This window comes from Amblyomma mixtum, chromosome 2 (assembly GCF_055824585.1).
Source record: "Amblyomma mixtum isolate Tamu chromosome 2, ASM5582458v1, whole genome shotgun sequence".
Classification (NCBI taxonomy): Eukaryota; Metazoa; Arthropoda; class Arachnida; order Ixodida; family Ixodidae; genus Amblyomma; species Amblyomma mixtum.
Genome location: NC_143013.1, coordinates 138,184,914 through 138,208,050, shown reverse-complemented (window position 1 = coordinate 138,208,050; position 23,137 = coordinate 138,184,914). Strand labels below are relative to the sequence as shown.

Sequence of the window (23,137 nt, the reverse complement as noted above, 5' to 3'; positions counted from 1 at the left end):
CTTCCCCCTTCCCCTACGCCTTCCAGAGAGGCATGGGAGACTGCCCTCCTCAACTGCTCCTCGCTTGAGTCCCAAAGGGCTCTGGTGAAACGGGCGAGAGACGGGGCCTCGTCATGCGGTGTCCCGGACTAGGGACGCCGACCATGTAGCGGAGCCACTCTGTGGCTCCCAAACTCTTTTTCACAAAATAAAAGTTTTCACCACCACCAGCGCGATTGTGGGGCGCTTGGAATGTATTTCGTCCGGCGAGCGCGCGGGATTTTGCATGTCCTCTGTTGCCGAGTGCAAATACAAGTTCGAAATTTGCTTTGGCCCCAAAAGGACGAACACAATTCGCAACGGAAACGTATGGCCAAGGTAAATGGAGCAACTGCTCTGCCTGGTTTCTTTTGAATGTTCAGCGTTTTATTGTATTAAATGTCGAAGGTTTGTTAAACTACCGCGGGCCTCTCGCATTTTTTTTTATCCTTCGCCGAGCAAGACTGCGCCGTGTCTTTACTCGCGCGGGACGAGCTCATAATGGTTTTTTTTCGTACGCAGCAACGCCCAGAGCTTCATCACGAACGACTGAAACAAGGTGGAGGCAGAAATATATAAAACAGCATGTACCGCTCGAGAAACTTTCGTTCGATGGGTAGCATTGTGCACACTAAATTGTGGGTGCTTCGTTGGTTGTTGTGGTGCTTTTGTGTTTTGTGCTTTTGCTTCTAATGTATGACACTACTTTTTTGCTGAGATTTTTTTTATTTCTCTGTTTGGTTTAAAAACCTATTTATGAGAAGCTAGTGCCGCTAGTGCTTTATACGCACGGGATACAAAAGAGTCCTGCGATTACATGTATGCTGTCTTGTTTTCATGCCGATTTCCTGTCACTGGCTCTGTTCGGAGCGATAATGAGCTGTGTCACATGCTTGAGCTGACGATCATTAGTGTGCCTCTTTTCCGTCTAATAAACAGTTGGTAGAGTGCGTATGTGTTGTCCTTCTTCTTGTGCCGTTGTCGTTGCGGGGCCGTTCATGTCAACAGTGTTACCTTTAATTACCGCATGCATTAGTGCTGAAAAACGTAATAAAAATGCATTTAAGAAAGAACACCTACATCCTTTATAAGTAGCACCAATGTGTACTCTGTCAAGCAGATTGAGGCAATGGCGTTAAGAAAGCCGGATACAGTGAAAAAGTAAACGGCAGCAAGGTTGATTCGCTTCGTGTCATCGGCCTTTAAAGAGAAATTCCGAGAAAGGGAGATCTTCGTTCACACCCTTTGCAGTACACAGTTGTCGCGAACTGTGCATATGTACCACTTCCCAAGTTTACTCACAAAATGATGCGAAATGTCCGATTCTTTTGGAGCTTTTGACATGCATAAACGGAAGAAGGTGGCATCGCGGTGCACGAGAGCGCGAGTGACTCCTTGTCGTAGGCAGCTCCTTGCATTAAGTGCCTTGATCCCATAGCTTAAGCCACCGCGGTCACTCAACTTCATGGGCAACTGACCGCCCTCTCCGCACTGCTCCTGCTGCGATCAGCACTGCACCACTCGAAACTCAGTCGTGGCGTAACTGCTTCCTTTACCTGAACACAATAAACGAAACGGCGGAAAGCTACTGTGACTGGGTATGTCAGTGGACTGTCGTGCAGACGACGCCGTGTAGGACTACAACCAAGATGGCGGCTGGCTACTTGCGGTAAACGCGCGCATGCGCAGTACGCGTTGTGAAATCGGTCTATTCTCCCCACCGCGGGTTCAAAACCTAGTTGCAGATATAGTTTTATTCCTTCAGGTATCTGAGAGACTTCTAACAAATATCGGCTTTTTCAGGATTGCTAATGAAGTAACGGTTCCGAACTAACAAGCGCATCGGTCCAGAGATAGCTTTCCTTTGGATAAGATGCACTATATGAGAATGAGGGTTTTTACTGATTCGCACTACTAAAGCAGCGCGCAGAAAGAGGCACCCATAGAGAAGAAGGCACCATAAGAAAATACTCTCAACACGGAGTGAAAATAAACAGCCCTCGAAAAAGGAAAACATCAGCCTTGTGCCCAAGCAGTGCTCCTCCTGTTTTAGGAGTCGAAGTGTTTATGCTTCAGCCATGCGCGCCGACAATCTAAGACCGTTATAACATTGCCTGTCGTATCCTATACGGATGATATATTAAGAAGTATTGTAGTATTACACGACATTACAATGTTATAAAAGCAGGAATAGGATTGCCAATAGGCTAATGAATGCTTTCCAGGGCACGCCGCCTCAAATCTCTTGTGCAAAGAGCAAGTCTCTTAAAAGGCTTTCTGCCGAATCTACTCATCCGTGTGCCCACACTACAGAAATATTACAGCGCTGGAGACCGCTACTGTGCTGGCATGTGAACACGGTTGTTGCTACTATACCGAGCACCCTACCGTTTACGCGTGCGAGAATGCTCCAGTGTCTCAAATTTTTTTCTCTTCGCAGCACTTTTGATCTGTCAAGCTTCTGTTGCCAGTCATAAATGCTTAGCAAGGGCAGAAAGGTAGCAGGACACAATGTAGACTACAGTTCTCACTTTTTCGATCAATATCTCAAATAAAACAATCGAGGACGACGACCATTGCAATTTACGCGGAGCTGGAAAGCCTTGAAGTCGTCGTCAGGTAAATAACCGGCCTCGTTCTTACTGCATCGACCAGTAGGTAGTCAATTCTAATACTTAGGACTAAAATCAAACCAAAAGACCGGTCACGCAAAACGCAATTTTCTTTTAATTTTGGTAGGTGTTGCGGCCCCGTCACTTCCAGCGTGCAGGACACCGGTGGAATTCGCGTTGCCGTAGAGCATTTCAGGCATGCCGGCTCGGTTCGGCGTTGTGCCGGAGTCCTGAGCCGCACCGTCGTGGCGTAGCGGATCGGGGCCAAAGTTCATGGCGCGCCGCTGTCGCTGTGGCATGGTGATCACAAAGACGCAGAGGAAGAAGACGAGCACCATGGTGACCAGCACCACAAAGCGCTCGACAAACACGGGATCCCAGCAGCTAGAGCGCAGCTGGTCAGCTTCTTTCTCGGCGGCAGCCGCCTTCGAAACCGCTGTCTTGTCGGCGCTGTGGTTTGAAATACGCGGAATATGAGGCTGGGAACTAGCGGGCATATTTCAGCTGAGAAGCAGTCGCCAAAAAGAAAAAATCAGGGGGCACTTTGATTGTCTAAGTGCGTAGAGGCGAAAGCGTTTTCCGCACCACTTTGACTGCTTCTGTGGCACTGGTGGCGTCACATGTAATTGATTACTAATTACTAAGTGATGACAAATCGCTAATCAATGGTTAATTACTTATTGGTGCCTGAATACTAATTAACTGCTAATTGATGACGCTTAAGCTTCGCCTTTAGGAGTGGAACGCGACAGCGTGTTGTAGCGCTGCCAGGGAGTCCACGGAACGCCACCAACAGTTCGGCGCGATGCCTTGCCGTTTGAACGCAACGCTTTTTGAGGAAAGGAAATGGCGCAGTAATTCTCTTTCATTCCGTGCGGGTTATAGCAAGTGCCATTGCACTTGCTATAATAACCCGCACGGAAGCCCGGTATATTTTAACTGACTCTAAAACTGCGATTCTAAATTTTGCTCGAGGCCGAGTTCATGTCCCTGCTTTTGGCATACTGGACTCGCCCGATGCACCCCCGCCCCGCCAAGTGGAGCTTATATGGGTGCCTGCGCACTCCGGGAATCCCGGAAACGAGGCCGCCAACCTTTTAGCCCGAGGTTCTTTAAACCGGGCTCAGGTGGCCTCGGATCGGGGATTCACGAAGGATCGCATGCACTCATTCAGTGAGCTGACCCAGGCATACAGAGCCTCTCGCCAGCTCTACCCCCCGCCCCACCCCTCCCTAGTTAACAGACACGCAACACTCTGGCGCAGATTACAAACACATACTCTCCCCTCGCCCCTTACCCTAACCCACTATCATCCCTCCTTCCCCACTCCTGCTTGCGCCCTATGCCCAGAACCCTTCGCTTCTTCCCTCCACATCCTTTCCCTCTGCCTGGCGGACCCTCCCCCGCGGGACCTAGAGAACCTCAAGACCTGGGAGGACTGGGAAACCCTGCTGCACTCGGAGGACCCGGCCGTGCAGACAATCGCCACCGGCCGTGCTGCCAGTGTTATGGACCTCAGGAACATAAACACTTGAGTGCAGTGGGGTCGTGCGGGGACCCTGGGGCGTGCCCCGAATTCCTTTGTAAATAAAGTTTTCTCTCTCTCTCTATCATCTCGGTGGACACCTGAACCGCTCCGTAGAGGAAGGGAGAAAGTGGAAGTGAAAGAAGAAAGACAAAGATGGTCCGTAATGAAGAAAATGAAAATTGTATTTGAGGAAAGGAAATTAAGCAGTAACTGCCTCACATATCTCGGTGGACACCCGTCAAAATTCAAGAGGGGGGGGGGGTGCACTTTTTTTACCTATAGTGCGGTCACTGATGTGTGGTAAGATGTTAAGATTCGCCTCTAAGAGTGGAACGCGACAGCGTCTTGCAACGCTGCCAGGGAGTCCGTAGAACGCCATCGCCCATGGCCTCGCTGGTCGGTAAATTGGTTTTTGAGGTGGACACCTAAACCTCGCCGGAAGTGAAGGGAGGAGGATGGCAGTGAGCGAAGACACCGTATTCACTAGACGCGCCTTTGTTCATTCCAAACCATCGAGCTGGCATGGCGGAGTGGATAGCATGCTCGTCTCGCACTCCGAAGACCGGGGTTCGATTCTCGAGCTCGACCAATTTCCTACTCGGTTTTATTTATTTATATGACCTGACTGGAAAAGTTAATTAGGCTAATTGGGTAATTAAGCGATTAACTAAGCTCAGTCCCTCTTACTTGGAGCATCACTATATGATCCCTTCAATTGGTTGCATGGTTACTAGCCAAAGTACGATTGGCCCCATTTTAAATTGGCGCACTGAGATGTCAACGACTGTTTCGACCAACTGAAAAGCGTGACATTTCTGTCGACAACTGCTGCTTACAACGATGAGACATTAAAGGCTTTCGCTTTAATAGGACAAGATTATGGTCACTTAAGATGAACCGACGTAGCGAGTGCACTATGGCAATTACCGCCGCAAAAGTTTGGTTTGGGCTACTTGGTGCCTTCTTACGTTTAAAAGCAAAGGGTACAAGCACGTACTATCGGGGACAAAAGTGGTATACTCCACGCGGCGAGAGCCGGAGCAACAGGAAACTACGGCATTTTGGCGAGCTAAAGCGCAAAACATTGCAACGAGCCCAGCGACATGCCTGCTAATAACAAAGGTCCCGCATTGGCCGTCTTGATCCCAGATTCCACCTGTAGATGGCGTTGCAACGCAGTTTTCCGTTGAAATACGGAAAAGCATGAACAGGCTCTTAGGGCAAAATGACGACGAGACTCCGGGATAATGAAACATAGGGCATTATGGAGGTTTCCGTTGCTCCGGCTCCCGCCGCGTGGAGTATGCCACTTTTGTCCCCGTTAGAACGTAGACATACACAAAGCACGCCGAGCGTAAGCTGTAAATCTTACATTTACGAAAAGCAAGCAGGAATGAAGCAGGGTGGCTGGACCTGATACAACGGCAAGCTAGCGTCTGTTCTGTACTGTGGTTGTGGATATGTGTACGTCTATGCGGCTTACCACGTGCTTTTTAAATTAATGCTCTTGCAGCATTGTATATAGATGAAACTAATAAGCTGCGAGGATCATATAAATCATGCAGGAACGTACCACAGCGTTTTACTTCAAGGACGTGGCCCAGCATTTGAGTAACGGCGCAATTTTCGATGCCTGCTAGGGGCCTCTGTCCAACCTCTCATAATAAAAGTTTTTTTTTTCCTCACTGTTATTTATTTTACCCAGGACAGTACTTCTTACATTCCAAAACATAGTAGCTGTAGGCGAGCCGCCATCTTGGTGCCACTTCATGAAACATCCGTGCCATTGAGCTGTCCAGGGGGCTCAAGGACAATAGAATACCTCTCAGGTAGTCTTGCTGAAGCGCACGCCTGCAGCGGTCATGATGTTATGAAAGTAAAGCAATTACCGCTGCTAGGGGTTGTTCTTGAGAAGTTCACCTCGATAACCTATGACAGACACCACGCTGGGACTAAGCCGTCTTTATACTATGTTACAATTAGCTTCACGCAGGTTAAACCAATTCTGTATATATTTGTAAGAATTGCCCACCTTCCATAAAAAGAAGACTTCCAAACTTGTCGCGCATACCTTGAGCTTTAATTTTATTGCACTCCACCTGATGTACGGCCTCCATGCTTAAGTGAACTCTGTAAGAGCGTCCGTTTCCGACCACACATGCCCCGCCAGCCTCAGGCAGCCCCCTAGTTCACAGTGCTTTCCATTGCCCGCATGCATTAAAAAGCGACGTTTTTTCACCTCTGATCATTGGGATGAGCGCACTATGTATCCATTATTTGAATACAACAAAGTGATTTATTTAGTATAGAGATAGCAGATCCACTATTTCGCAATTAGATCGATGTTTATATCAGCGCACCAACCGTGGATCTGATTGCAAAGGAGACGCCACAATTTGACAATAAGCTGAAAAGTGCCATATTTTTCAATTTTTGTTACTTTGTAATCTCTTTTTAAAGCACTATTTTTAAGGGCCACTTGTGCAGGAAATAAATCACCGTCGGCGTTGGCCACGCTTTGGTGTAGACGAAAAATCTATCTGTAAAACCCGGCATGCTGTAGCCGCTAGAACAAGACGCGCCGCGGTGCACCCCTGCACCGAAGCCGTAGCAGCGCCATCGCTTGCGGCAACCAGTGAAGAGAAGGCCGCAGCTCATCGCTGTCCGTGTTTGCGCGAGCTCCACCCGTGATCTCCACGAAAGATTCACTTTTCTTTGCTGGCAGCATGGCAGGCAGTCGAGGCGTGTTCTCGGTAGTGTGATGGTGGCGGTGAACTTTTTGTACACTATGTACAGAGAGGGTTTTGGGTCAGACATTAAGGGCGTGACCTTACAAATTCAAGGCGCGCGGTGGGGGGTCCCGAGTCCGGGACCCCAGTGGCTTCTGCGACGGCCCGGGCTCGAGCCACCACGGCTTGTTGGGTCTGGAGGTCGGATAGGGCGTGGTCGCCGCTCATACTTTGTGTTCGCCTCGCACTCTTGAGGAAAAATTATAGGATTGCAGTTGTCTGCTCAAGAGCGGACATTCGAAAGCCTTTCCCTTTGCTGTCTTTTTCCCTGATTGTTTAATTTCTTTAAAATTTTTGTGATATTTATTTTTATTTCGTTTGTTTCTTCTTTTAAATTTTTTAGTTTTTCTGTTACTTTTTTAATTTCTTTATGGAATTGATCATTCTGTTTACGTCCTCGTTTAATTTTTATTTTTTTTTAATTTCAAAATCGCTTTCGTTATCGTCAGTCCGATCTTGATAAAGTCTTAATTTGGTGTCAGAGACGGTCTATGGTTCTCAATCCATCAAAGTGCAAAATTATGTCCATTTCACGCCAATCTAACCCGTCTAAAACATTCGATTACAATATTAATCGACTTTCATTAGAGAACGTTTCATCTTATACATTTCTGGGTGTTCACATCACTAACAACCTATCAAGACGCATACACATAGAATATGTCATTAACAATCCAAACCGTGCCCTTGGTTACATAGGCAGAAACTTCTGTCACGCTCCATCCTATTTGAAGTTACTTTTATATCAGACACTAATACGGCCAAAGCTAGAATACGCATCATCAATATGGGACCCTGCACAACTCACTTTAGTCGATGCTATAGAATCTGCTCAGAATCTGTCAGCTCGCTTCATCCTTTCCAATTATTCTCGCACGGCTAGTGTTTCTTTAATAAAAACTACAATTGGTCTGACTAATCTCGCAGTTCGCAGAAATATTTAACGCCTTTGTTTTTTCCACATCATTTTCTTTCATAACGAGACACTAAAACAGGAATTTTTTTCTTCTATACCATTTACACGTGTCATCACGTGTTGATCATCCTCACGAAGTTTCCAGCTCAACTTGTAAAACGAATGTTTTTTTAATTCTTTTTTACCAAAGACTAGCACTGAGTGGAAACACCTTCCACTCTATATCGCCTGCATTGAAGACACGTCATCTTTCAAGCCACTTATCACCAAGCATATCATCGAACAAGCGTCTGCATCATAATTTTTTGCCTTTTGCCTGTACTTTTTACTATGTATTTTTTTTCTCTTTTCACCCACTCCCTCTATAACACCCTGCTGGCCCTGAGGGTATGGTAATAAATAAATAAATAACTACGATCATCATCGTTATCACCAACTACACTATCGCTGTCATCATCACTATCATTATTGTCGCTCTCACCATCGCTCTCGATACCATCATCACCCCCATCATGACGATCACTATTTCTAGTACTATCCCTCTTAGAAGCGATCATTATCACTCTGACTACCATCTCTATGTATCTCTAGCACTGTCGCTATCGGAAGCTATCGTTATCGCTATCATTACATCACTATCACTACCATCACTACCACTATCTACTCCTAGCAATAAATGTCACTATCAACAGCTGTCATTATCTCTATCTAGCACTATTTTTACTATCTATTTACTTTCATTACTACCATTATATATTTGTTGTTTATCAACTGTGCTTAATCAACTTTTACATTTTATTTTCGTTACCATACTACAGTTCGTGCGGACACTTCTGCAGACAACTTCTGTCTACAACTTCCGTCCACGCTACTTATGAGCCAAGAAAGGCTTACGCTTTAACATAATTTTACGTAATTACGATTGCCGCAACATCTCAGAAGCTTTTGCATCATACCGATAAGATGGAGCTCAAGTGTCCCGAATTTTTCGCTTCCACCGTTTAGAGACAGGTGTGTGTGGTAAATAAATTTTATGTTAAAGTCAGCTCTCTATTATTCCCGGCACTCGTCCGTGGTGTATTCTATTTTTTATATTGTTGCCGCCGTGAAAAATCATCATATAGCCGATTTGTCATCCGCAGTACTACTACCGCTTTCGTGTATTTAGTGATTGCTTTGACAGACTCTGACATCAGCCGCTAGGCCATTGCTCTTCCGGAAGAAGAGCAGTGCCTGCATGCCTACGCCTATGTGCCTATGCGCGCTTGCATATGTTTATAGTAACTGCGCTAGAGTTTCAGCTTTGAAGCGCTACATTCTTCATACATATTTTCGCAGGCTAGAATATGCACTGAAGTCTTAAGGCTACACGCCTAAGCACAGGTAAATAGAGGACCACTTTAAAGTGGCTGTAATGGTAGTTAGATTTTATCTTTACCAGCCTCGTAACACACTGTTAGTGTTGATTAAACGGACTCAGAGCCATTGCTGCTACGTGCGTCCCCCTCCAACACATGTGCATGGTTCTTTCACTAGTGCTATAAATCTTAAATGACACTTACACTGCCTGACTTCTACCGTAGTACGGTGCTCCTAGAGAGTCATGAAAGCCGCAAAGCTGACCATGTAAGTGGGTTCTTTTCTCACAATACTAGCAGCGAAAGAAGATAGTCGCAAGTCAATTCTGAGTAGCCCTGTTGGGCGCTAGAGTGCCGTAGTGTATTTAAAGGTGCCCGCAAGAGCGAAACAGATCGATGCATTTAGCAACCGAAAGAAGGCGCCGTGTTTTACTAGAATCAAAGCTTAGCCACATTTTCTAGCCTTCTTGCGCGCTGTCCTATTATAAAGAATCCAAGCCCTGCCCTGACGAAAGCTTCTTATAGGGTAAACAATAGGCGTGCGCATGTCATTAACATGTAAGTTGCGCTAAACACCGAAAATTAGTGCTGAAGTTACATTCATGGCAGCAAGGTTTGTCTCGTGTCTCAGACATTTCTTGTCGCTACTTCTGAACTTCCCTACCAGGAATTATTTCCGTTTATATTGAGCAAGTCATATTTTTCTCGTCTGGCGCTAGACTCAGGCGCACGGCATCGGCGAAGAGTACGAGGCTCTCCTGAGAAGCCTTGTAGAGTACGCGGGTATCTCGGGCTCTGTCGCGAACCTGTATAGCCGGCAGAGTCCAGCAGATCCCAGAGGCCAGCTGTATTTCTGCAGGCAGCGCGGTGGCCTCCATGTCTCGGCTCTCTTCTTTTTCTTCCGCTTCGGCTCTTTCTTGTTCTGCACCCGATTTTCTTCCTCGGAAGCACTCAGCTCTGCTCACATAAGATCAAAACGCACTCGCTACCCAGTGGCTTCACAACATAAAAAGTACAACCGGACCCCAATACACCCCACAGCAAAGAGTGTGGCTCCACAGGCATGCTTGTTCACACGCACTTGAACTGCTCAAAAGCAAACACCGCGCAACATCGATCATTCTCCGCTATGGTTGCCGACGCCAGCAAAACGGCCTCTTCACGCAGCAATACCGTGCAGCACCTGTTCCCCGCCTTGGGAGGACAAATTAAATACCTTCGCCTCAAGGAGGAGGAGGAAGGATAAGAGGAAAAACAGGGAGGTTAACCGGAAGAATAATCGGTTTGCTACCCTACACGGGGGAAGGGGTTCAGGGGATAAAAAAAAATGAAAGAGAAAGGAGAGTAGCACAAAACTGAAGTCACTATGAAAAGTAAGTGGTCGTTAAAGTCACAGCCTATCATGCAGGCGATGTTCGCGAGAGGAGTAGTGGCTTGGGGGCCTTCACCGCCGACGATCGCCGCAGCTAGTGCCCGAGAATCTTCAGTTCCGCCAGTGGGCGTGGATCTAGACGCTCCAGTTCACAGCCCTCGAGAACACAGAGTCGCCCATGGGTTCTTTGAATAAATGCTTCTTCCATCTCTCTCTGTCACTTAAAAATGGCCGTGGCTTAGCTTGGTTAAGCCCGGTAATTGCGAAAGCAATATCCGTAGCTACGCCATGGTTCAGCTTGTAGTGTAGCTAGTGGTGGTGTTTGTGGCTAGACTTGTGGTGATGCATCGGTTATACATCCAATCCAATATAATATGCTAAGGTCATTGGTAGGTCATTGGTAGCTACCGGCCTCGCTACGCGACGGGCTGAAAGTGCAACTAATATTGCTTTCGCAAAAATAACACCCACACTTTTTAACTTCAGGCATTACCGATAGCACGCTCAGTACTTTATATTCTTTTCTGAGCAATTATAAAGTGTGGGCGTGTTAATAGCACTATCCTGCGTTTTTTTACACCATGCGTGGTATCGTGTAGGTAGAGGGATGTCTTCAAACCTACACGGCGTCGAACGCTCTAGCCGTCATCACTCCGTTTACGCCTGCAGTTGATGGCCGTCATGGTGACTCCACTCGATATGACCTGTCCTGGCAACCTTCCGGACTATTGTTCCCCGTTCCCCCGCACAAGTACAGTCCATCGCCTACGACATCGCCATTTCCTCTGAATATCAACGCATGTCAGCGGCCCACGCCTTCCAGAAGGAGTGTGAGCATGCGTTTGTTCACGCAGATAGCGGGATGTCTTCAAATGTACAGTCTTTGCCAAAAGTAACCCGGCACAGGTGGTTTGTGTCTTAGCCGTGTAGCGAAGCACTCACGACAGCCCTTAAGCTCTGATTCTGTGTGAAGAAAGGTGAGACCTTGTCCTTACATTATAGCACCATTCGGTCTTTAGGGCTGCTGTAAATGCTCCGTTATATGTTTGAGAAGCAAAACCTCTTGCTCGGTTACTTTTGGCAAAGGGGGTACGTGGCATCAAACGGTCCAGCCGTCATCACTCCGTTTAATCCAGAACTCGTTTGCCGTCATGGTGACTGCGCTGGATGTGTCCTCTCCTGGCAACCTTCCTGATCCTTGGACCTCTCGCTCAAGTGCAACTCATCGCGTACGACTTCACAATTTCCTCTGGATGTGAACGGACGCAAATGGCCTTCCTGTGGGTGTGTGAACGACATCGTTCTGTGGTTGATTTACATCATGCGTTTGTTAATGTAGACCTGTATTGAATTTTTCATGTTTGCTAAGCCAGAAGTCTAGTAATGCCCCGTCTTCTGCTCTTCCCAGCCCATGATTGCAACTAGGTTTGCTTGTGCAATAATTTGATGCATCTGATGAGATGCTCTTACAGTGAGCAGACGTAGAGCTTACTCCAGGCCCTATTTCTGGTGTTGCTATGCGATGTAAAGACAATGAAGCAGACGAGGCGCTACAGAAAACGCTCAATGGCATATTAACTGAATTGCAAGTCATTAATGCACCTAGAATGGAAACGGAGCAGTCACGTTCAATTATTTCCAGTACTCAAAAAAAAAAACAAGAACCACTAAAGGGCACCTTGAGTCTCAAGGTAATTGTGCTTGGCGCCCCCACGGATCCCTAGCTCCCGTACACAAGCTATCGTCCAAACCATGGCTATAAATTTTAGGGTGAAGGGTAGAAACCATGAACGGTGACGGTCGGATCCATATGCTCAAGCTGTAGCCGACGGGCTCCCCGTCTGTTTACCAGGCGGGGGGATCCGGAACCTTCCTATGAATAAGACAGTGAATTACAGGCGGCATTTTAGGAACTGTCAGCATATCCATGTAGCATGAATAGTTCTTCTTCCAAAAAACCTTATTGATCCCTGAAAAGGATACACGCTGATGAAAACTCCACCAATACTCGACTTGACTGTGACCACTTTCCTCATTTCCAGGTTATTCCTTTGGTATATAAGGGTCCAGTTGCTGTAATGTCCGTTTTTGTTATCGCTAAAACCCTTGAGAAAATGATATGGAAAAAGCCGAACACAATAACCTTCCATTCGGTGATTTTCTTATTGAAGTGTAGCAGAAAGATTACTTTAACACGCTTCTCAAACAAAAGGAGTTTGCTCTCCTCCTGGTAACTGTCACCCCCAACCGCAAACAGTGTAAGTTGTCATTTCTGAGCGAGATCTGATCCGGGAAGCCGAGGAATACTGAGTAGCCAAGGAATGCCAATGAAGCCAGTCAATAAGTATCTGTGCAATTACTGACGGCTGAATGTAAAGCCAATGTAGTGCACTAGCGCGAACACTGGATCTGGTAGTTGCCCAGCCAGGCGCCATTATATGCCTTTATTGGAGCCAATTTTTCTCAGTATTAGACCCGTTACAGGCAATAATTGGCGTGCTTCTTGGGTTTATGGCCCTGTCCTCTGGAAAACCCTACAAAAACTCTGTAATGAATTCCCTCCTGAAATATCTTATGTCTGAACGTGCACTGAACCTTAATATTACAATATTCTGGGTACCAGGTACGTATGGGATATATGGAAATGAGGAAGCTTCTAGGCTTGCTGCATCAGCTGCCAAACTTAGTCGTATCGATGTAAACCAACTTCCATACCATGACCTCAGGCCATATATTCGTACTGCACTGCGTGAACAGTGGCAGCAGGATTGGGACGAAGAAACAGAGCTCAAACTGCAAACATTAAAATCAAGGATTAGAAATTATGCCACAGAGAAACAAAACAGATTAAAAGAAGCTGCTCTCTGGAGACTGACGATCACATGTATATACATCACACACTCACATCTTTTAAGGAATGCACCGGCACCACAGTGAGCGTGATCTGGAGCCCACGCTAAGTTGCCCCGTCATTAATCATCTGTCCGAGATTGGAGACCGAAAGACGACAACACTTTCCAGAAATATACACGTTTAGAGTACCAAAGCACCCTTCTTTATTTTAGGTGATGGCAGAATGTTTTCATTGCATAGGGATTTTAAATTTTTAACTGTTTTAGGCATTTCGCACGATACTTCTTATTCCAAGTAACCTCCACCCCCCCTCAATGCTGAGGAGCAGGCTGAGCTTAGCCGTAGTTTTCCGATGCCTCGTCCTTCTTGCTCAAGCAAGGACTGTGTTTACGGCTGCGTGGCTCCATCTTTTACATGTACCAACTCTTCCCCAAATTTTAGGCGCTAAAAATCACTTTAGGCCCTTCCACCTTGCTTATCACCCTCTTGACAGACCTTAATCATGAACATGCGAACTACTCGTAGGCCCAATACACCCGGTGCTGATTTTAACATGTGCCTCATTTTAGCCTGAGCCAATTAAAAACCTTGTGTCTGGAGCTTTATTCCTTAGAAGCCCTTGCGCCGAAAAAACCCAGCATCATCATCAAGAAACTAAAACCACAGCATCGCTAATACTGATGCCGGGCTGACAGCTGTTGAAATTAAAACGTCTGAATCTGACGGGGCTCAATAAGAGCTGCTATGCCTGCGTGAACTCGCTGATAAGAATAACAACAAAAATTTATTTGTTGCATACCGAATAAGTACATAAATTCTGTATACAGGCGGGGGTCCCAATGTCAAGCCTCTGTCACCGGTCACCCCGTATTTCAATACTAAATGAAATGGCAAACAAGCAGCTACACAGACATGTACATACAGAATTAGAATTGTAATATAGAGTAGTATGCGTTTTTATCGTGAATATTTTCAAAAATTTTTCCGCCTCAACCGCTAGCTCGTTTGCGGTGAAACTGCACACAGAGCTTGCGTATTATGGTAACTTTTGCATCATAGCAAGTTTTACAACGGTACTTACTTAGTTGAGCCGTGCATGATGCGAAAACGTAATCGTCTGCGTAGAGATCGGTGAACCAAAACCCGCAAACGCAGTTTTTTCGCTGAAGCGCGACAGTGGCGCCGTCTGCTTCCTGCAGTGAAAGGCATCACGACAAGGCGCCGAGGCGAGCGTTGCAAGATGCGCGGACCCTTTAAATATGCCGTTCCGGCATTTGCGTCCGTTACAACTGTAGCACTTCCAACATTTTCGGCTAACTGGACAGAAAAAAATATCATAACAACTGATTTAACGAGTCTTTTCCATTCAAAGGCTATTGTTTGCCACGCTCACCTCGGCTCCTTGTCTTGACGCTTTCCACTGCAGGAAACAGAGGACGCCACTGTCGCCCTTCAGCGAAAAACTGCGTTTGCGTGTTTTGGTTCACCGATCTCTGTGCAGACGATTACGTTTTCGCATCATGCACGGCTCAATTATGTAAGTACCGTTGTAAAACTTGCTACGATACAAAAGTTACCATAACACGCAAGCTCTATGTGCAGTTTCACCGCAAACGAGCTAGCGGTTGAGGCGGGAAAATGCTTGAAAATATTCACGATAAAAACGCACAATATTGTATAGGGAGAAACTTTATATTTGATAAAAATGAAAAAAAGAGATTATCAAGGCGAAATTCATAACGGATATGCAGAAGAAAATGTACAAATGTACAGAAACTGTTGTACAAAACACAAGAAATACAAAAAAAGAACAGCGCCGTGAAAAACAATCATGATATTCATTAAAAAAGATAAGAGAAACATACAACTGAAGTTGAAATATCAGAGTACAGCTGTGAAGCCAGAAAAAAACAAGGGAAAATTTCTAGCACATAATTAAGAACAATTTCAGAAAGGGACAGAGGCTCTTCACTCCATTTATTCGAGCAGAAGAAAATTTTTCAAATTCGGTTTCAACGTACCGAAAGACATACGCGACATTAAACTCAGGGGTTAATAATTCCGCAGAAAAATACATTCAAAATGAGAGCACCGCTTTCCATAATTATTAAAATCTTGAGGTAGCAAAGAGGTTTTTCGAGCTGCTGATCTAGTATTGTTACAATTGTAAAAAAAAATTGTCAGTAAATTCTAAATAAGGTGTGCTGTTCATTAATCTGTAGAACATGATAGCTAGGTGGTAATGCAACAAAGTATTGACGGATAAGATATATTGACGAAGCAAACGCATAGCAGTAACAAGGTATGAATTCTGGTAACGATACGAATAGCCTGATTTTGAATCTGCTGAATCGAGTGCAATTACGGTTGTAAGTGTGTTTAGTGTGGTGGAAGTGTCGAGCAAACAAAGTGATGAGCTCCCAGCGAAAGATGGACGAAAGGCTTCTGCACAGAATAACGGCAAGGTACCGCCTGCAAGTACAGACAAAAAGGAATCCTTGTCTCCAAACCCAAAGCCACCGGACCCGGGTCTTCCTGGGCCTACTACTTTGAGTCCTTTGCTTGCTGCTCAGGAAACATCTGTCACCAAGCCGTTACGAGAGCAGAATACCCCTTCTGCGGAGTCAGTGGAGGTGCTACAGCCAGTGAGTGTGCGACATGCCTTCTGCGCCGGCAATGCCCCTCCATCGCCAGAGTGCAGCGGCGTGTCGCCTGAAGTGTCAGCCCCTAGTGTGTTCGGTGCCCCGTCGGATGATGATGATGATGAAAACTTTATTTATAACAAGGGAGTTTTGGACACGTCGGTCCTTGGGCCCCCGCACGGCCCCACTGCACTCAAACGTTCATGTCCCGGAGGCTCATGACGCTGGCAGCCCGGCCGGTGGCGATGGCTTGCTTGGCCGGGTCCTCGGAGCGCAGTAGGGTCTCCCAAGCCTCCCATGAGGTAAGGTGCTCCAGGCCCCGCGGGGGAGGATCCGCCGGGCAGAGGAAAAGAATATGGTCGAGGGTGGCTTTGGGGTGGTGGCAGAGGGTACAGGAAGGGTTCGTGTGGACTGGGTGATATCGCGAGCGTATATAAGGGGAGGGCAAGGTGCGTGTTTGGAGCCGCCTCCAAAGTGTCTGATGGTAATTGTCGAGGGAAGGATGAGGTGGGGGGTAGAGCCGACGCTCGGCTTTGTAGGCCTGCGTCATTTCACTGAATGAGTGCATGCGCTCCCGCGAGAACCCCAGGTCGGAGGCCGCCGGTGCCCGGTTGAGAGAAGCTCGGGCTAAAGCGTTGGCGGCCTCGTTTCCGGGATTCCCGGAGTGGGCAGGCACCCATATCAGCTCCACATGGCGGGGCGGGTGCGCGGCGAGGGAGTCCAGTATGCGAAATGCAGGGACGTGAACTCTCCCGCGAGCAAAATTTAGTATGGCAGTTTTGGAATCTGACAGTATATATCGCGCCTCCGTGCGGGTGATGGCCAGGGCAATGGCGGCCTCTTCGGCCTCCTCCGAAGTGGCAGTAGGGGTTATGTGAAGTGTGGCAATGGGTTGGAGGGAGGGGTTCGTGATGGCGACAACCGCGTCCTCGCCCGTGCATGCGGCATCCACCCAAACGGCATACGGTTCCGTGCCATAGTATTTGTGGAGTGCCCGTGCGCGAGCTCTGCGGCGGGGTTCGTGGTAGGTGGGATGCATGTTTTTGGGGGGAGGTTTAATAAATAAATCGCGGTGAATGAGGCGGGGTACCTGGAGCTGTGTGGGATCGGTAACTGGTAGGCGTATACCTAGGGTGTGTAGGATGTGTCTCCCGGTGGTGGTTCTCGCGAGACGTATGTATTGTGTCTGTCGGTGGGCTTCAATAAGCTCCCCTATCGTATTGTGCAGGCCTAGTTGAAAGAGTTTTTCGGTTGAGGTATTTTGGGGTAGGTGTAATGCTGTCTTAAATGCTGTTCGAATCATGGCATCCAGGGTGGAGATTTCCCTAGCCTGGAGTTTCAGGTAGGGGAGCGTGAAGATAAAGCGGCTGAGGACGAAGGCATGAATGAGACGACATAGGTCATGCTCCTTCATGCCCCGGTGGTGTGCAGAAACGCGGCGGATTAGGTGTGATATCGACACAGTTGTCTGCTTGAGTTTCTGTATGGTGAGTGTGTTTTTCCCGTTGTTCTGGATGTGGAGGCCAAGTACCCGGAGAGTGTTTACCTCCGGGATGGGCCGGTTTTCCAGTGTCACGGTGATGGGGGCTGTGGGACAGTTTCGTGTTGTGGGGCGGATTATGAGGAGCTCCGACTTCTCCGGTGAGCAGGAGAGTCCGATACTCCGCGCATGCGTTTGGGTGAGGATAGCCGCGGACTGTAGGGTGTTCTCTATGTCTCCATCACTGCCATGGGTGGTCCATAGCGTGATATCATCGGCATAGAGTGTATGCCGAAGGTGAGGGATGGTTTGTAGCTTGTGGGCAAGGGGAATGAGAGTGACATTGAAGAGGAAAGGGGAGAGGACGGACCCCTGGGGGGTTCCGACCCCACTAAGGGTGTATGGGGGGGAGATGTGGGGACCGAAGTGAATTTCGGCCGTGCGGTTAGTAAGGAATGTTTGAATATAGGTGTACATACGTTCACCTATGTTCAAGGGGGAGAGAGCCGCCATGATCGCTTGATGGTCCAGGCGATCAAAGGCCTTGGAGAGATCCAAGGCTAAGACAGCTTTTGTGTGACCCGGAATGAGGGGGTCGAAAATGTCCTGCGTGAGTTGGAGCATGGCGTCCTGTGCTGACAGATGGGGACGGAAGCCCACCATGCTGTGCGGGTAGAGGTCTTGCTCCGCCATGTGTTGGGTGAGTCGAGCGAGTGCGACGTGTTCGAAAAGCTTGCCTAGGCATGAGGTTAGTGAAATGGGACAGAGATTTGAGGGTGTAAGTGGTTTGTGGGGCTTTGGTATGAATATGATTTTGGCATGACGCCATGATTGGGGAAGAGTGCCCTCCTGCCAGCATTTGTTGAAGTACTCCGTGAGCTGGGCGATCGATTGATCGTCCAAATTGCGGAGCATGGCATTAGAGATCCGGTCAACTCCTGGGGTGGAGTTAGAACGGAGAGTCAGGAGGGCCGCTCTGACTTCTGTCTCCGTGATCTCTGCGTCGAGGTTGGCATTCGGGGCGCCTGTATAGGGCGGCAGGGGGTTTGAGGTACCGGGAGTTGTATGTGTGTTTCTAAGTATATTAATGAGTGCGACAGGAGAAAGGCCGGTCTTGTGTATAAGGCGTGTGACGTGGTGTTGTGTGGCTGTTTTGGATTGCGTGGGGTCAATTAGGTGACGGAGGAGTTGCCAGCTACGTTTGAAGGACAGATTGCCAGCCAAACTGTCGCAAATCTGACCCCAGTTTGATCGGCAGAGCTCCTCAGCGTGCTCAGTAATTTGTGTTTGCAGCGCGGCCAGCCGCTTTTTAAGGGTCCGATTAAAGCTTTTGCCCCTTCCAGCGCTCTAGGATGCTATGGTGGGCCTCCCAAAGGTGGGCCAGGCGAGTGTCGAGGGTGGGCGTATCTGTTGTTGTGACAAGGGTTCGCGTGTGTGTGGAGACATCGTTCATGAGTGATGCCACCCACTGGTCGATGTCTATAATGGAAGCGTCAAGGAGGGCCGCCCGTGCGGAGCGTACAGCATCCCAGTTGGTGATTTTGTGTGTTAGGTGACGGGCCTGTCTTTGCTTGTACGGTACTGTAACGGAGAGGATGTAATGATCGCTTCCTAATGTATGACGCGTTGTGGCCCACGTAATACCAACAAGGTTGCGGCTCAGTGTCAAATCCGGGCTGGTGTCCGCGCTGACACTGTTACCAATCCTCGTCGGGGTGTTAAAGTTGTGTATTGTAAGGCGGAGCTCTTGTACCAAGGACCAGAGACGCCGGCCTCGTCCAGTGGTGGTGCGGTAGCCCCAGTCAGTATGCTGACTGTTGAAGTCTCCTCCGATAATCAATGGATGCTTGCCTGCAAGACGGTGGAGATCTCGCAGTAGCGTTTCCAATGAAGCCATCGGGTGAGATGGTGGGTGGTATATATTGGCGACAAACATCGATGGTAGTGAGTGTGTATTTTGTATGATTTCTGTAATTACGCAGGGCGTCTCGGAGGTGATGTAATGGGTTTGGTGTGTAATGGAGCGATGTATGAGTGTGGACGCCCTGGGTGTATTCGTGGCGTCGGAGTGAACAGATGTGTAGCTAGGAAGTGTGGCAGGGCTATGTGTGTCCTGAAGGAGAAGGATGTGGGGCGTGGGAAGTGTGGGGAGGAGGAGTTGGAGGGGTGCGCGCTTGCCCCGGAAGCGGCGGCAGTTCCACTGAAGAATTGATAAGGAATTAGGAGGGAGCTCCGCCATACTGGAGCTTTGGTGGGGTGAGGGCAAGTGGGTTGGTTGGGGAGTTCTGTGGGGTAGGTGGGCTGGATTGATGCGGCGGATTGAGGTGTAGCGAGGGAAGGGCCTGCTCTATTGTTTGGAGGCGGGCGTCGTACTGTGCAAGGCTCATCTCTAGGGTGTGCACCATGCGCGTAAATGCCGCTTCAATTTGTTGCTCGAACCGCTGGGAGAGGTGGTCGATGAGGTGATTGAATTTTGCCTCTAGACGCGCGTCCATCTCAGTGAGTTTAGCATCCAGGCGGGCCTCGAGGGATGTCAGGTCGGTCTGGGTAACGGGTGTGGGCTCTGTTGTTCGTTTTTTCTTGGGTGGGGGTGAGGGTGGGGATTGGGAGACGGACTCTTCCACGTTTTCTGTTGTTGTTTGAGGTAGTGGAGTGTGCTGGGCGGGAGGGACGGTTGGTGTAAGCTGTGGAAGGACGGAGGTGGGGGTCTGGATAAGAGAGGTAAGACGACTCACCTCATCTCGCAGGGCCTGGAGCTCCCGGTCACGGGGATCCACCTGTGTGGGCGGAGGGGCCGGGGGCTTGCTGGCATTGTTGACTCTGCCGGCCACTCTATCCGCCCAGGAAAGTTGACGAGCCTGTAGGTCTTGGCGGCGGCGAGATGATGAACGCGACTTGCTGGACCGACGCACGTCGGTGCGGTCCGCGTCTCGGTCCGGTGTGCGGGAGATGTGCTGTTGCAGTGAGGCGGGTGGAGAGCGGCGTCCCCTGCCTTTGCATCCTCTAGTGCCGGTCATGTGGGCGCCTCCACATAGTATGCAGGCTGGGGTGCATGTCGGAGTGTCCTCTCGTGGGTGGGGGACGCCACACCTTGAACAGTTCTGTGTGCGCTGAAGGGTGCACACGTCCGAACGGTGTCCAGGTTGACGGCAGTTTGTACATGCGTCGAGGTGTCCTCTGTAGGGGGTGCAGTTGTGGAGGCCGCCTCCGTAGGAGATGGTTCTGGGCACCGGGCCCCCCCGGAAAGTAATGAGGATTGAACGGGTCTGTCCCATGCGGCGTGCATCAATGATGGGGGCCGTAGGATTGCCCACGATGAGGTCTTCTAGAACCTGTGTCGGGGTTTCCTCCCAGTAGGCGTTGGTAATAACTCCCCTTACTGCACCATCCGGGGGGGGCGATGTAGGCACTGACAGCGTAGGGTTGGTTTCGAATTTTGAGCTGTTGAATGGCGACCAGGCGAAGCGCGTCAGCTTGGTGAGGGGTGCTCATGGTGCATGTGTTGTTTATGGGGTGAATGCGCAACTGGGTGGCGTCTGGATCTTGGATGTCCTTGGCTGCAGCTATCAGGGCGAGGCGAAGCTGGCGCGGTTGAAGGTCTGTTAAAGAAAGGCCTCCGTTCGAGCGGAAGACAATCTTGTAATCGCCCGCAGGTAACGGTGGCTGGCGTTGCGACCTTTGCGCCGCGAGACGCGCCGCTCGCAGCTGGGACGCTTGGTGTATGGAATGTGTCGGTCGTGAGCCGGCGCTGGCGTTCGCCTTGTCCTGGATCTTCGGCGCATCTTTTTGGCGGGTGGGTAGGTTCAGGATATGAGTCCAGTCCCTGGGATTGTAGTCCTTGGGGTTGATGGTCTCCCCGAGCACCTGGACCTCCATGCTCTCGCTGTGGGTGAGGTGGTAGGTGAACGCACGGTGGCGCGAGGCCTAGTGCGGCAGCTGGTCGGTTAGGGGTGGTTTGCGGCCCGTGGGCCCACGTAGGAGAGACCGTCGGCCACCAAAGTAGAGCTGATCGTAGTGCTCACCTTTATGAACGGTGTAGTGAAGAGGTGGGCACTGCGGGGCTCGTACTTCGAAGAAATCGCCGTGTTTGTACGGAGCCGATGCGTAGCGCGTTCGCACTCACCGGCCCCCTAGCGGTCAGTCTCTGCCCCGTCGGCTGTCAGCGTGGTTGCGAGCGACGTGGTCCACTCCGCTTCATGGGCCGAAGCCTTGGCTTTCTCAGAAGAGGCGGTGGGCAGCAGCACACCTTTGAAGTGTCCTGCAGATGATGATGTTTGTGTCGATGGCGATGACCAGAAGGCACCTGGTGTGGCGGCATTAGGAACGGTAACCTCAAAACGAAGGGCGACGTCTGTCCTACAGGCCGCCGATTTGCACGCCGGCTACCCCAGTACTCGGGATGGCGTTCAATAAGACAAGCACCAAAAATGGCGGACGTCGCAGCATTTCAAGTCACTACCCTTAACTTTAGGGATTTGCGCAACCGCCGAAGGCTACATCAGTTACGGCATATTACAAAGAATTGGGTTGTCAGTGTAGCAGCCATCCAAAAACCACGCTGTCCTCTAAAAGGAGACTGAAGTTGCTCTCGAACCTTTTTTCACAATTCAATGTTCTTTTTTGTCACTCGAGAGGCTTATCAGGAGGGTGCATGTTAGTCCTGGCCAACACACTCAGGATTACTGCCGTGTCGTATTGCAAAGATGATCACGGGCTGCTTACATACTGTGACCTCGCAATTTCGGGTGCACAGTGGCGAGTTATTTGTGTTTATGCCCTGCAAAGAAGCATTATAAAAGGCTACTTTTCCTGTCACTAGTCGACCATTTGTGCACGGATCGTAAAATTATGCTGTTGGGTGATTTCAATTGTGTTTGTAGGGAATAAGACCGAACAGTGTTAAGGAAGCGTGATGACCGTAGTGCTGCTTTACTTACTGACTTGGCATGCGAATAAATCCTGGTGGTTGTTGGGCAAGATAAGGGACATAACATTCATTTCACTTATTTTCAGTGCTTGGGACTTACGTTTCAGCAGGCATTTTAGACGGCGTTTTTGGTTCCTGGGTGCGGTCCATATTCCTCAGTGATCAATGCATGGTTTCTCTTCAGAGAGGAAGGTACAGTCGGCGCATGCTCCATCATCGATGGGAGCTGTGGAAGCTGAATTGCTGCCTGCTCTCAGAAGAAATCTTCAAACGTGCTGCATCTACTTGTTTGAAGGGCACATGGTCACGCGATTATCTTTGTTTTGCAGAAATGGGACTTATTTAAACAAGAAACAAAAACATTGCTATTGAAGCTTCAGCAAGAATTGCGTTTCTGTAGAGACATCACCTTCGTGAGCTCAGCCGTACTTAGGTTAAGCTACATGAGATAGAGAGGATTAGCCCAGGTGCCTATGTAGAAGATATCACTGCTGCAAAAGCATAGCTACAACAGTTTGAAACCGAAAGATACAAAGGGGCCTTGATAAGGTATCGGACCCATAGGTTTCTAAATAAGCAATCATCTCGAAGGGCCCTGAGTGATGAAAGGCAGACTGCTGTTGCTAAAGAATTAATGGAAAT

General features: G+C 48.8%; 1 protein-coding gene across 1 annotated transcript; it reads right to left on the bottom strand.

Annotated features, from left to right (window-relative positions):
- Positions 1-2,722: 2,722 nt before the first annotated feature.
- LOC149361072 (uncharacterized) lies at positions 2,723-10,099 on the bottom strand. The gene is made up of 3 exons (XM_089567987.1): positions 9,921-10,099; positions 4,078-4,098; positions 2,723-3,080 (listed from the first exon to the last, which is right to left on the bottom strand). The coding sequence occupies exons 1-3, from the start codon at positions 10,097-10,099 to the stop codon at positions 2,723-2,725; spliced, it is 558 nt and encodes a 185-aa protein (XP_089424113.1).
- Positions 10,100-23,137: the final 13,038 nt, after the last annotated feature.